At 28.6% G+C, this 12,999-nt stretch overlaps 1 protein-coding gene across 2 annotated transcripts in view; it reads right to left on the minus strand.

Annotated features, from left to right (window-relative positions):
* Positions 1-1,102: 1,102 nt before the first annotated feature.
* Positions 1,103-12,999, minus strand: part of LOC121116538 (uncharacterized) — a 115,636-nt gene continuing 103,739 nt past the window's right edge. For both annotated transcript variants that reach the window (XM_040710798.2, XM_071887598.1), the window contains 4 exons: positions 3,247-3,344; positions 2,307-2,684; positions 1,609-2,237; positions 1,103-1,550 (listed from right to left, as the gene is read on the minus strand). In XM_040710798.2, coding sequence (XP_040566732.1) covers positions 1,368-1,550; positions 1,609-2,237; positions 2,307-2,684; positions 3,247-3,344 — 1,288 coding nt within the window. In that variant the 3' untranslated portion in view covers positions 1,103-1,367. The remainder of the gene's footprint in view (positions 1,551-1,608; positions 2,238-2,306; positions 2,685-3,246; positions 3,345-12,999) is intronic.

Consider the following 12,999-nt stretch of genomic DNA (forward strand, 5'->3'; position numbering starts at 1 on the left):
TTTTCTAAAATCCAAAGTTATTTAACAACAAAAAAAAATGACAAAAATTTCAAAAGTATATTCTTATTGTCAAAAAATTTTGTTTTTTTTGGAGTAAAAATTATAAATCCACAGCTGCTAACAAAATACTACATTTTCAATTTTTTTTTATTTAGTAGAAAATTTAAAAATCTATAATTTTTATGTCAAATTAAATTAATTTTCAAATTTAAATTTTTTGATAACAAAAATTAAATACTTGATTTTTCTAGATCTTTTTCATCCCACCCCTGCACTTGCCCCTGAGTTGTGTGCCATCCCTTCTTTCAAAATCTCAAACACCCCAAGGGATACGCGTACCCCCATTTGAGAACCACTGATCTCAAGATTAATGAATTATTTTTAAATCCATTAAAAGTAATGGATTTATTTCTACTGCACTTAAATTTTAAAAATAATTGATAATTGTATGATTTGAAACATAGTTAATTATTTATTTATTGTTGGGAAGAAATTGCTTGTTTCCAAGTGATTTCGTGCTTCCTTTTTTTTTTTTACATATTATGAGATATAATCAAGATAAAGGTTTTATTTTAAAGACTGATTAAGCTTCAAAGCCTTTTTCGAATCATTTGAAGTTTTATATACATTTTATACTGTAATCAAGAACAGTAGAACCTTCCCTTAGAATGTATCATCAAAATTACAAATATTGAGATTACAATTGAAAATCAATGGATGGATTTAAGTTACTAATTGTTATAATGTCTTATTTTATTATTGGAATTACCTTTTGAAGGAAAAAACAAGACTTTTAATAGTCATTTTTAAAAGTAAGTTGTCCAAAATTTTCTTAAAGTGACGTTTTTTTTAAAAAAATAACTCATCAATTTTTTTTTTTTTAAACTGCCAGTTTAACAACTGGCATTGCTTTTTTTAAATGAACCAAGCTACATGATCAAATATACAAATAATTAAAATATTCAATCACTATATTTTATAATATATTTAAATTTAAAAAAAAGAGTTTTGTAAATTTGCTTATTCTCTCTTGGTCGAATGATATTTATTTAAATTAGAACCGCAACATATTTGTCAAAATAAATCACTCAACCCTTCTAGATTTTTTGAATACGGATGTTTATTTCAGAAACAAACTTCAAATTGAACAGTCAAAGCAAATAGGTACGTGCATAAATACCTTTGGAAGGGTTAATAAATATTGAAATTAGAACATAGAATATATTAAAGAAATCAAAAAAAGGTTTGAAACATCAAAATGTATTACACCATATTTTTTACCTTTAATTGATTCTAAAAATGCCCGATTTTTTATAAAAAAGTATGAATCTTTCGTTACACAAATTAAATAATACAATATTCTTAGTTTAATTGTTCTTTTGTATAATGGATTTGGTAACGTAAATGCTTGTTGCAATCGTGACTATGAGAATAAATGTAAATCCAGCAACTATCCAAAAAGATTTCCAAAAACATGATGAATTATGTAAATATTTTATTAATCTATAGAATGCATTTTTTGATGAATTTTGGGATTGTGTTTTGGATTTCTGAAAGATAGAGGAAGATAGATTTTAAAGATAACTAAAATACATTGGATTCAATTACCTTGGATAAGTCTTTACTTTGAAATCTCTGTAGGGTAAGACCATTAGCAGAGCTCATGGATGTAGATGGCTGGCTCATTGAGTCTAACACAAAGTTATTCGTGAAAAACCCTCTATTTGGTTCGTTTGCAGCAGCTTCTAATACTCCTTTTCTTCTACCTCGATCAACTCCGTCAATTACGATTTCTCTTTGAAGTCCGTAATAAGACTCCCAATAGTATTGCTGATTTAATAAATTCACATCAAGTATAGTTGAAACCCCATCATAATCTTTTTCATTGCCCAAAGACATCCTCTGGCTAAATAAATTTTCTCCTTGTCTTCGATTTGGATCAAGGTAGAACTGTACTTTTTTCTTACTACATTCGGAAACAGGGTCCATGGATGGCACTTCATCCAAATTTACAACTTGAAGACCGTTCACCTCTTTAATTCGAAAATAATCACTGAGTCTATCATGTTTATGCGATTTATATTCTGCGTATGAGTAGGGATTTGATGATAAAGAATTGTTTTTACATTTATTCCCCATTGCTCGCGTCAACGAGAGAACATTACGAGAGGAAACAACCGCTTCAGATAGCTCACGTATCACTTTATCCATATTTTCATTTGTGTCATTCTCTGTACCTGAAATACATAATATAAGATAAGTACAAAAGAGGATGAATTAGTTATCATAATTTAAGAACAACGTACGTAAGTCGATCGGTTCTATATAAGGATTACTATCATCGAGCTCCAAATCATCATCTTGAGGATGATCTCCAGATCCACTTGTCATGGCTAAAAGAGAATTTGTAACAATTGAGTCTTCCACGGCATTTTCGTCAACTTCAGTCTCTTCCCCTATCGGACTTAATGACAATGAGGATGGGGGGTGGCCAATCTCACATTTATCAATAATGATTCTATTTACATAGTCTGGATTTAAGTAAGGCATTTTGGTATTTTCAGAATGCAATCTCAATTCCCTTGAAGAAGTAGTAGATGTTGTACAAGATACCGTCGAACCCTCTTCTCCCTCCTCAGTTTGATTTTCTTCATCTTCAAAGTCGTCCTTAATCTCTTGAATTTCTGTGAAAAATGGAATAAGGTAAATTAATATAAATAATTTGTTCAATCATCCACTTTTTTATTCGAAAAACTAATTTTTGATAAATAAGATTTTTATTCGACTTTATTTATGTACATTAGCATTGTCCTTTTAATATAAGGACAATTTATTTGTAAATTTTATGTGAACTTGGTCCAAAATTAATTCTTATTTCATTAAAAAAATATATATATAAAGTTTAAGGAGTATTCATCAATTTTTAGAGGTTCAGCTTTGTCATGGAAGTTTCTAAATTTTTTTCTCTATAACAATTATAAGAAAAATGTTATTTTAAATGGATAAAAAATCTTTCAAAGGTTATAAAATGATGTCTCTAAAATTGAAAGAAAAACGAAACTTGAAGTAATGCCACTTTTTATCTTCTATTAAAATAAAATTTTGTAAATATTTATATTATGTTATTTAATTTTAATAAACATTAATAACAAAACAGTAAATTGTGAATTCAATGAACATACAGCCGCAAATTCAAAAATCTTTAAAAAAACAATAATATACAATATATTAAAAAAATAAAATAACCATTTTCAGGATGTTGGTCACGTGAAGAATATCCAGATGTTTCGGAAGAGGATTTGTATTCAGCAGAAGGGGTGTCTCCATCAAAAAGTGGGTTGGTTCTAAAAAAAATAAAAAACCAACAGTTAATGAATACTCATTTTACTCAAAATTGGTGTGAAAAAAATAAAGGGTTTAGGCCTTAGAGACGGCTAAATTAATAATCATATTATGTAATACTATTAAATAAATAGTTTATTAATTTATTAAATATTTTTAGAGTATATTAAAATAAATAAGTAAAATAAATAAATTGATTAAAGTTATCGTCAAAAAATGAAGATTCTTTACAAATTGTAAAAAATTATAGACTATTATAAGAGCAAAAAAGTACTTCATAAATCATTCATCGAGTCATTAATAGGGATAGACATTTGTAGAGTGCAAAGAATAGGTGAGAGGAACACTGGAAATGATTTTTAAGTTATTATTATTATTCATTAAACTTGTTAAAATTTGCTTCCTGTTATATATATGTTTTATATTTTTTTACCAAAAAATAATCTAAATCGTATGGTTAGGGATGGAATTTTTGATGAGAAAAAGCACAATTTACATAATAGAAAAGAAATCTCACTCTTACTGAAAAATTCATTTTATGTAATTTTCTATATATTTGCATATTTAAATCAAAACGTATGTTGATTTAAATAAAACATTAATATTTTGCCTACACTAATACTAATTTAAATTTAGAAAGTTGGCTTCACTATCAAAATAATCCATCATGTCCCCTCAAAGTCTACAACTAACAAGCTATCATTGATTTATAAAAAATCGTATTGAAAAGTAACACCGGGAATTAATTGCGGAGTTATAATTGTTGGTAAATGTTCGACTCAGAGTAAAATTAAGGATAAACATCAAAATATTTCTTGCTTATTTTCTTGTTTATTTCCTTTTCCCCCTCGTTACAGCTATTTGTAGCTGACCTAATGAAACGTCACGTATCAGTTAATTTTGCCCTGCCTAAAATGTTACTTATTACCGAGTTCTCTATTCAATAATATACAAAAAATAAATTTTTTAAATTAATTCATAATACGATACATTAAAGCATAAGCAATTAGTTACGAAAGAAAAAAAATTGGCGCTCACTAGCATATGGACAAGTCAAGAAAATGACGCGTGAACATGATCGACAAATTTCTATTATCGCACTCCTAGATACTTGGCGTCTCCAGGACCACCACTTACTTTTTCAACAAGTCCGAAATTTGCACAAGGGACCATGCAAGAGATCTCGGGGGCTCACACAAGACTGTCCAGAGACCTATCAAAAAAGTGGGTGGAAATAGTCTTATGAGAGGGGAGAGGCCTTTTTGATACCAGCAATGCAAGACTCTTTTTCAACACTTTTGGCACCAGTCCAACCCTCATTCTAACCCCCATGGCTTTATCTTTTAGATGTATGTAGAGGGGGAAGACCAGCAGTGTGTCCGCATCCAAACGCAGAGGACCTCAAAGCCATTCGGCTAGCACTATGGCGCCATGAGAGATTACAATATCCGCATCAGATGATGGGCCTATTACCGACACCTGGAAGCCATCACTGTATTAAAGGGCTACATAATTGATATAGAGATCTCAGACACAAATTTATATTTAGAATTAATTTTGTTGAAAGTCCATTGTTTATTAATAAATTATATCTCATTTAAGTTTAAAATTCAAAGTGTTTCAATTTTAATAGACCACTCTGTAGTATCATTGATAGAGTCTATAGGTGTATGTAAAATATCACAGTGGTAAAAGCGCCTACAATTTTTTATGATAACCTTTAAGATACCTTTATCTAAAGATGGTTAATGTACGCCATTTGGTTCTATATAGTACATTCATATTCAAATAAAGTTTATTCCGACAATTAATATGTTTTTTTATTTACAATAAGATTTATAGTAGTTTGAAAAGCCTCTCTAGAATTTAAGTAGTATTCAGTATTCATGTTGTTATGCACATACTCTTGTATTTTCAAGATTCTATGCAATTTACAGTGGCATTGTCACGTAATTTCATGTTACATTCTTGTTATTCTTTAAATTATTCTCTTTTCTGTCTTTTTTTCCCCTCGTATACAACAGTATTATAAAGGTTCGGCCTGCTTGCATTCCTGCCTTTAATTAATTAAAACAATAAAAGGTAATATATTAATTTGTTGACAACAAAAAAAGCTTCATTAGCCTTCTCTTATTTCATCATACAAACAAATTAAAAGCATCTTCTCTACCAAATGCATTTGTAAACAACATCACTATATTTCGTTAAAACTATATCTTCATAATTTTTACATAATTTTGTATCATTTTAATTTTGAATAGCCCCATTAACTGCCCTTTTCTTCCTTTCAAACCCTTAGCAAGTATTTTTTTGTTGTGTTTAATTCTTCTTCTTTATTTTCCATTGTTTAATATGTGACTGATACTTAAATCCTTTTCTCTGAATAAATCATTTTTGCATATCTTTGCTGCCAATGTTAAAAAATGCATAATAAAACACATTTATATGAATTCAATTATGGTTATTATATCTTACCTGTAATAATGCTATTTCTTAAGTTATCCTCTTTATAGCAGTAATTCATATTATCCCCCAAAATCATTTAAAGCAGCTCTTTACAAGGGGTTTCATTCAGGATTACCATATGTCCCGCTCCCGCCTTCTCCTTCCACTCCTTTTTCCTTACAAAAATGTCAATCTACATATGATACCTACAAACTATACACATCAATGATTGCAATTTATATTTTTTTTTTACGTTGGGCCATGGTAGTTGTTGACTTATATTAGTTTATAGTAAAAGCGGAAAGAGAGTTGTACCGTCTAGAGAAAAATAATACAATTCCCTGAATTTAATAGTATTTAATTTAATATATAAGGCTATCTTACTCACAAAGAGGGCAATGAGTAATTTTTCTAGTAAGTTGCTAGTTTTTTTTTACTAAATAAATTACTACAAATTGTCACATCGCCTTACGGATAATATTTGTTTTATATTAATTTGTTCATGTCATATATTCTATAACATAGAATTCATACATTAAAAGAAAAATTGGATAAAATAATATTAAATTTGGTAGAACAGTACTTTGCGTTATAGAATCAAGGGCTCCACGAAAGATGGATTATATAAATAATATTTTTTGCCAAATTATAATAAGGATTGGAGTTAAACTCTGCAAGTTATTAAAAATGGTATACAAGTAGAGCTTCCCAATGATGAAAATTTCTGATGTAAGGATAGATTTCTTCTCAGTTAATACATTATTATCTAAAAGGATCTTTTCTATACTGAATAAACCAATTCCCGCTATCATTCCAGGTGTTTTTCTTCAGTCATGTTTAGGAAAGATAAATAATAAGAACGCATACAAAAAAATTCTTTGAAACCTCGGTAATTCATTTTAGAACATGTTAATAACTTAAAAACTCATGAAGTACCATACACAAAAAAAAGTAGATAGAGGATGTATCAAATAAAAAATCAATTTATATATATGGAGCACAAGAATGACACAATAGCACAACACTTCATTGTCCTTTTAAAAAAATATACTAATTGGTAAAAAGTTAGAGAGTCTGTAAATATTTGTGCATGCTGATAAGAGTTTACACAATGTGACAGTTTGAGTATAAATATTTTTTGATCTCATTGAAAGGCTGTTGTTATTTATAATGTTCTTTTAATTGGTCAGATGTATTTGCAATGATTAGGTATAATTAAACATTATGTTATTGCGGTTACCCTATCTGAAATAGGAATTTTCTTTGAGGTCCATAGACATAAAGTGTATTCTCTAGGAACGACCGAAAGACGCGAACCCACGTAGATAGAGTTCAAAAGAATAATTTCTCACAAGTTCCTTGTCCATTGAGTAACGTTGTTCCATATTTATTTGTTAATTTGTGCCTATAAGCTAAATTAGTACTTTATCAACTACTCAAAATACATAAAAGTTGTCCCTAGAATTTTTATTTATAAACAATTCATTACCAAAATTCTGAAAGATTCAATACACTACCAATGTTTTTTTATCGTTGAAACAAAATTAAATAATTAATAAATGGACAATTGACATTTTTATTTGACAAACAAGACTATAACTTTAAAAATCCTGAAAAATACCTACAAAAATATAAATAAAAAACTACAAAGACAACTGTATTCTAAAGACTTTTACAGACTTTGGAGTTAAATAAAATTTTAATGAGTATTAATTTATTTAAATTTTATCCTTTTTTATCTCTCTTCCTATAAACTCAAATCGTTAAATCAAGTTAATATCTCAAAGGTCAATTCAAAATATTTTTCACTGACTTGCGTAAAAAAAAATGTGTATTATAGAATTTGAAATCCGTCAAAAAATAAAAATTTGATCGATTGCTTAAAAGTAAAGGACTGTTTGAAATACATTTCATTATTTTTTAAAATTTTTTATTGCTCGTTGATCAAATATAGAGCCAATGTCGATAAAAAAGCCCAAAAAATTCAAAACGCTCCCAAAATCCGTCTCTATACAAACCTATTAAGGTACAAACATATACCCAAAAAATGATAAAAGTATAAAAAATGACCTGTCACTTTGGCTATAATGATATCATTTCCAGGAAATATATGTGTATCAATCAAAATAACTACAGCTCCATAATGACAAACGGGGCCTTTCTGAAAAGAATAATTGAAACTTTCAGTAGGGTATATTGTGTGTATCCTAAAACTTTGTGGTCTAAAATGTGTTTTGTTTTTATATCCTTTTATTATAATAATATACATAGTTGAACTATTTATCTACCAAAACCATTTTATGAAATTGTTTGCACTTAGATTTTCTTAGATCATTTAACCTTCAAATCTTCTTTTTTTCCCAACAAAAATATGTAACTCTAATCATTAAATGATTTAAATTAATGCATAAAATACTGGAATGAATTTAGACTAAAATATCGGTTCTCAAACTTTAATTTGTTATTTGTCAACACAAAAAAATTCTTGAACAAATACATCCATATTTGTAATTCTCCCGCCTTCTCCTCCGGCCCTTAGACAAATGAAATCTATAAGTATAAGTAAAAATTATAGTATAACATTTGCATGAGTGGATTCTTTGTAAGAAGTCCATAAACAAAAAGTAAATTTTCTTCTGGAGGAACAACCAGGGGGCAAACTTACGGACATTGAGTTGATAAATACTATCACTTGATTAGGTTTTCCATTGAGCTACGTCGTTCAACCGAATATTAAAATATTACAACAAAGGGTTGATCTGATCTAGTGGTACACATTTTATTATGTTCAATGTGGAATGACATTGGTACAAAATCATGGAGGAGGACAACAAGAGGTTTTTTCACTGAATAGAGAAAGCTGAGATGATAGGAAAGAGCAAGGAAGGCTCAAAATTTTCTCAAGGCCAACAAAAATTCCACTACAGTTTTACTAATTTCTGGGAAAAAAATCCCTGTTGATGCCACTGTGAATAAGCAAAACAGCCGTTACATAACAACTGAATATCCAGACAATGCCTCAGCTTCAAAACCAATAATCCAGGGGTGAGCGCAGGCAAAGTCTACCCTCCCATTTTTGTGGAGAGGAAGGAACTGTTCAATGCAGATGCTTACATCCAACATCTATATTAGAAAATGCTACTTTTGCCTGGAGAAATGTTTTGGGGACAACTTGTGTTTTCACTCAAGACGGGGTTCCATGTCATCAAGCTGCTAAAATCCAGGCTATCCTCAGGAACAACTTTCCATACTTTTGGACCTCAATATGTGGGCAACCTCCTCTTCATACGCGAACTTTTCAGACTACTTTATCTACTCCCTTCCGGAGGAGAGGTTGTTTTCTACTCCTCGCAGGACTGACAGGTCTCTTAGGGGTTCTAGGAAGAAGGAGTGGACGAAGCTCAAGCCTAACTATATAACCAAGGTCTGTAAAGGGTTTAGGCCTCGTATTCAGGCAATTACACTATCCAACAGCAAAAAATGCTACAAAAACAGTACATGCTTAGTTTGATACAGTTTGATCCCTTGATTAGAAATATGGCCTTATTTTTTCTCAGCTAGTAGCTTTCATTCGAGTTATCTTTGTTCAAGTTGAAAATAAGTGATTTTTATTAAGAGGCTCATAGCTTCAAGACACAATATACAAAAAATTTAAAAGTATCTCATTGGATTGTTGAAAGTCTAAGCTTTAATTGAAAAAAAGAGCCTCTCCAATATGCTCTATATTTTTATGAATTTGAGATAAGGTCACGATAATATTTCAAAGATAAAACTCAAGGAAAAGGACATTCAAGGGAGTCCTCAGAGCAATTCTTATTGGCCAGGGGCAGTTCAACGGAGATTTTGTTGCCAGGGATTCCTTTTTTTCTTAAAAATTGAAACTAATACAATCAACCCTGTATATAGAAAAATGTTGACAACACTTTTTGGAAAAATTATAATATAGATTAAAATATCAGCAATTTAAAAATAAAAATACATTTTTTATTTAATTTATCATACACATATTATGTGATAAAAAATTATGATTTCCTATATTGCATAAAATCTTTCCACAAGAATATATAATTTTGGCAAAGTTTATAAAATAATTAAATTATTGACAAATTAAATTTACCCATTAGGAATGTTTTAATCCCATTGCTCTCTAAATTTCATATTTGTATTCCTTTTAGGAATTGATAAGCTCAGATCTTCATTGGATATATGAGGCATTGTTTAGTTCAAATATAATTGTTTTATTGTTCTATAACTAATGGGGATTTTTTTAAATCTGAAAAAAACCTCTGTTCAGGAACAGGAAACCCTTAAAATAAAACGTACAAATTTACACAAAAAACACATCAGCTTTATTTTTGAGTTGATGAACCACTTATGTATTTATTACTAAAAATTTCATATAAATTGTTTATCAGATACAATAAGTAGTAAATTAAAAATGATTTACATTATGATGGTACCACTTAGAGATCTTGATATTTTCTTCTCAGGTACTACAGAGGCAATATAAAAAGTTTGAGCACCACTGCACTAAAGAAACAGTAAATTCCAATTATAGTGCATATATTTAGGTAACTTTTTAAAATTATAATTGTTTTCGTTCAAGTCATTTCGTCCCACACGTAATAACGTTCTCTTTCAATACATTCCAATTTAGTTGTTCATCATTATGTATTCTTCGCAAATTGAGAAAAGTGATGTTCTGAATATATGTATATTGTGTCAAACTTATTCACTCTTTAGGAGGTGGGATTGAAATAACTTATGAGAAGAAGTCGAGGAATATCTTGAAATATCTCTTATTAGAATTGAAAAATGTAATTATTTATTTATTTTAGCTTTGTTCGTTTTTCAAAAAGTTAAAACAACAAATACCTACGTACATAATTAATTATTATAATTTAATAAACTTATAGTGCAAGACAGATGGGGTTATTTAATTAAATATTTTCAAATGTTTGATAAGAGGGGTGAGATCGATATTATTTTGATATATCTCTTTAACAAATTATCTAGACTTCCCATCAATTTTTATACTTAGATATAATACGTAGGGATGTTAATAATATTTAAATTGCAGTGAGCATAAAAAGTATATGGTGGTAAGACCAGCCTATGAATGCTGTTATAGGGATATTTTCAATTTAAAGAAAAAGTATAAAATACAGAAAAATACACTATACCCTTCAGATACGACATGAATACTGAATAGTGTTTGAATGGTTCTATCTTTTTTACCATTTATAATACCTTAATCTTAGGTATCCTTGTAGCTATTTTTCACTCATAGCTAGGATGGAATAATATACAAAAAATATATATAAAAAATAATAAATAATAGCTAGACGGTAAAATAATACGTTTTAAATAAACAAATTCTACTTTACACTTCAGCTAACCTGTCTCTTGCAAGATTCTTTGTTGAACAAATGAAAGGATATAGTTGGCATTAAATTACCATAAAAGATCGATAATTTCTGCATTTGAAGTCTTTTTTGTTTTTTACCATCCAAAAAGACCGATAAGTACCGGTCCTAGGACTGACATGTTATATGAGGACTTTAGTCTTTTTGTTTTTTACCGATCCAACACTAATACCGAATAGTTTTTATCCAACTGTAGATATTACTGATGTAGCTTGGGATATCATTGTTCTGTTCGAATTCCTTGTGAAAGCAAATCTATTTTGAATGTATAATTATAAATACTTATTTACCTATTAGACAAAAAAATATACTTTACTAATACCAAAGAACTGTAATATGATATTTTAAGGATATATATATTATTAATTTGGTTACAAAGTTTGTTTGAATGTGTATACATACAAACAAACAAATATATTTTGCAGTTGTTATTTTGTATTTTATAATTAGATAAAAGGGTATTTTATACATTCATGGCATATAAATTATTATTAAGTGATGTTTTTATAAATTATACATATGCCCATATACTATATAAGTAAGAGAATGTAATAAAATGCTCAATTAGAGGTAGGTATATAGTGTAAAATTGTGGTGTCGTTAATGAAGAGCCACAAGTAGATTTATTCCTCTTTGTTCTTTTTGGAAAAATAGGAGTTCAAAGACATTTAAACTTATTATAAATATTTGATTACGCTTTCAATTTTAAGAGGGTTTCATTTTCTTTCTTCTTCAAATTAGAGAGGATAGTCAAATTTGGGATGTAAATCATGTGACCTACGTTTATTAAAAAAAGGAAGCCGAAAATTTTCAACTATGAGATAAATATATGAAGACAAATATAGATGTCTAGCAATAAATTACTCTGATATCGATCCTCAATTCTATTTGGATTCTAAACCAAACTCAGCCTAATACCTCTCTTACCTCTTCAATAGTAAACAGGATAACCCCCGAGATTGATATAAACTCTTCTTATAGTTTTAAATTTATCTTTTATTGTCGATATTTTTTAGTACGCTCCAAAAATAATGAATATTTCATAGAAATATTTATAAGAAGGGCAATGTTTTTACTTTTGCAATAACAAATAATATATTTTCTTAAAATAATGATTGATTTTTATTTTAAGTATTTTTAGCATTTTAACTAATATTTACTAGTGCAAAATGAATAGAGTAGTAAAAAGATACACATAATTAAAATGACGTAAATGTAATAATCGTTTAACTGATTATCATATAATTAAATAGATTTTATTTTTGGTTTATTTTCTACACAGTTCAATAACTTGCTTATCAAATGGATGTTCACCATCCAAAGCTTAATAAATCCAATGTGTTATTGCGTATTTCAATATTTTAGATTCTGAAACTTATGTTTATTTCAATTTATATATAGTTTATTATTTAATAAATAAAAAATGGTAGTAACCACATTTGAGAATAAAAATGTTGCTTTAATTCTTAAGTACCATTATATCTCACCCTTTTTTGCTCATTTTTTTTACAACTACACTCAAATCCATCTATTTAGTTGTTGTAAATTAGGGATGTCTAACCATTGGCCTACGAACAACCCTGCAGTAACAGAGATATGTAATTATGGGTTGGCTTATAGCAGTTCTTTTTTAGAAAATGGTAGAAATATAAGTTATGCATTATTCATATTTTTTAACTATCTACCTCAAACATTGTTAAAGTTGCACAAAAACTTGTCATACGACCAAAGATTAATTGAAATACAAGGTTATACCATAAGGTATTTTTGACTATTGTTTGACTTT

Source organism: Lepeophtheirus salmonis, chromosome 4, assembly GCF_016086655.4.
Source record: "Lepeophtheirus salmonis chromosome 4, UVic_Lsal_1.4, whole genome shotgun sequence".
Lineage (NCBI taxonomy): Eukaryota > Metazoa > Arthropoda > Copepoda > Siphonostomatoida > Caligidae > Lepeophtheirus > Lepeophtheirus salmonis.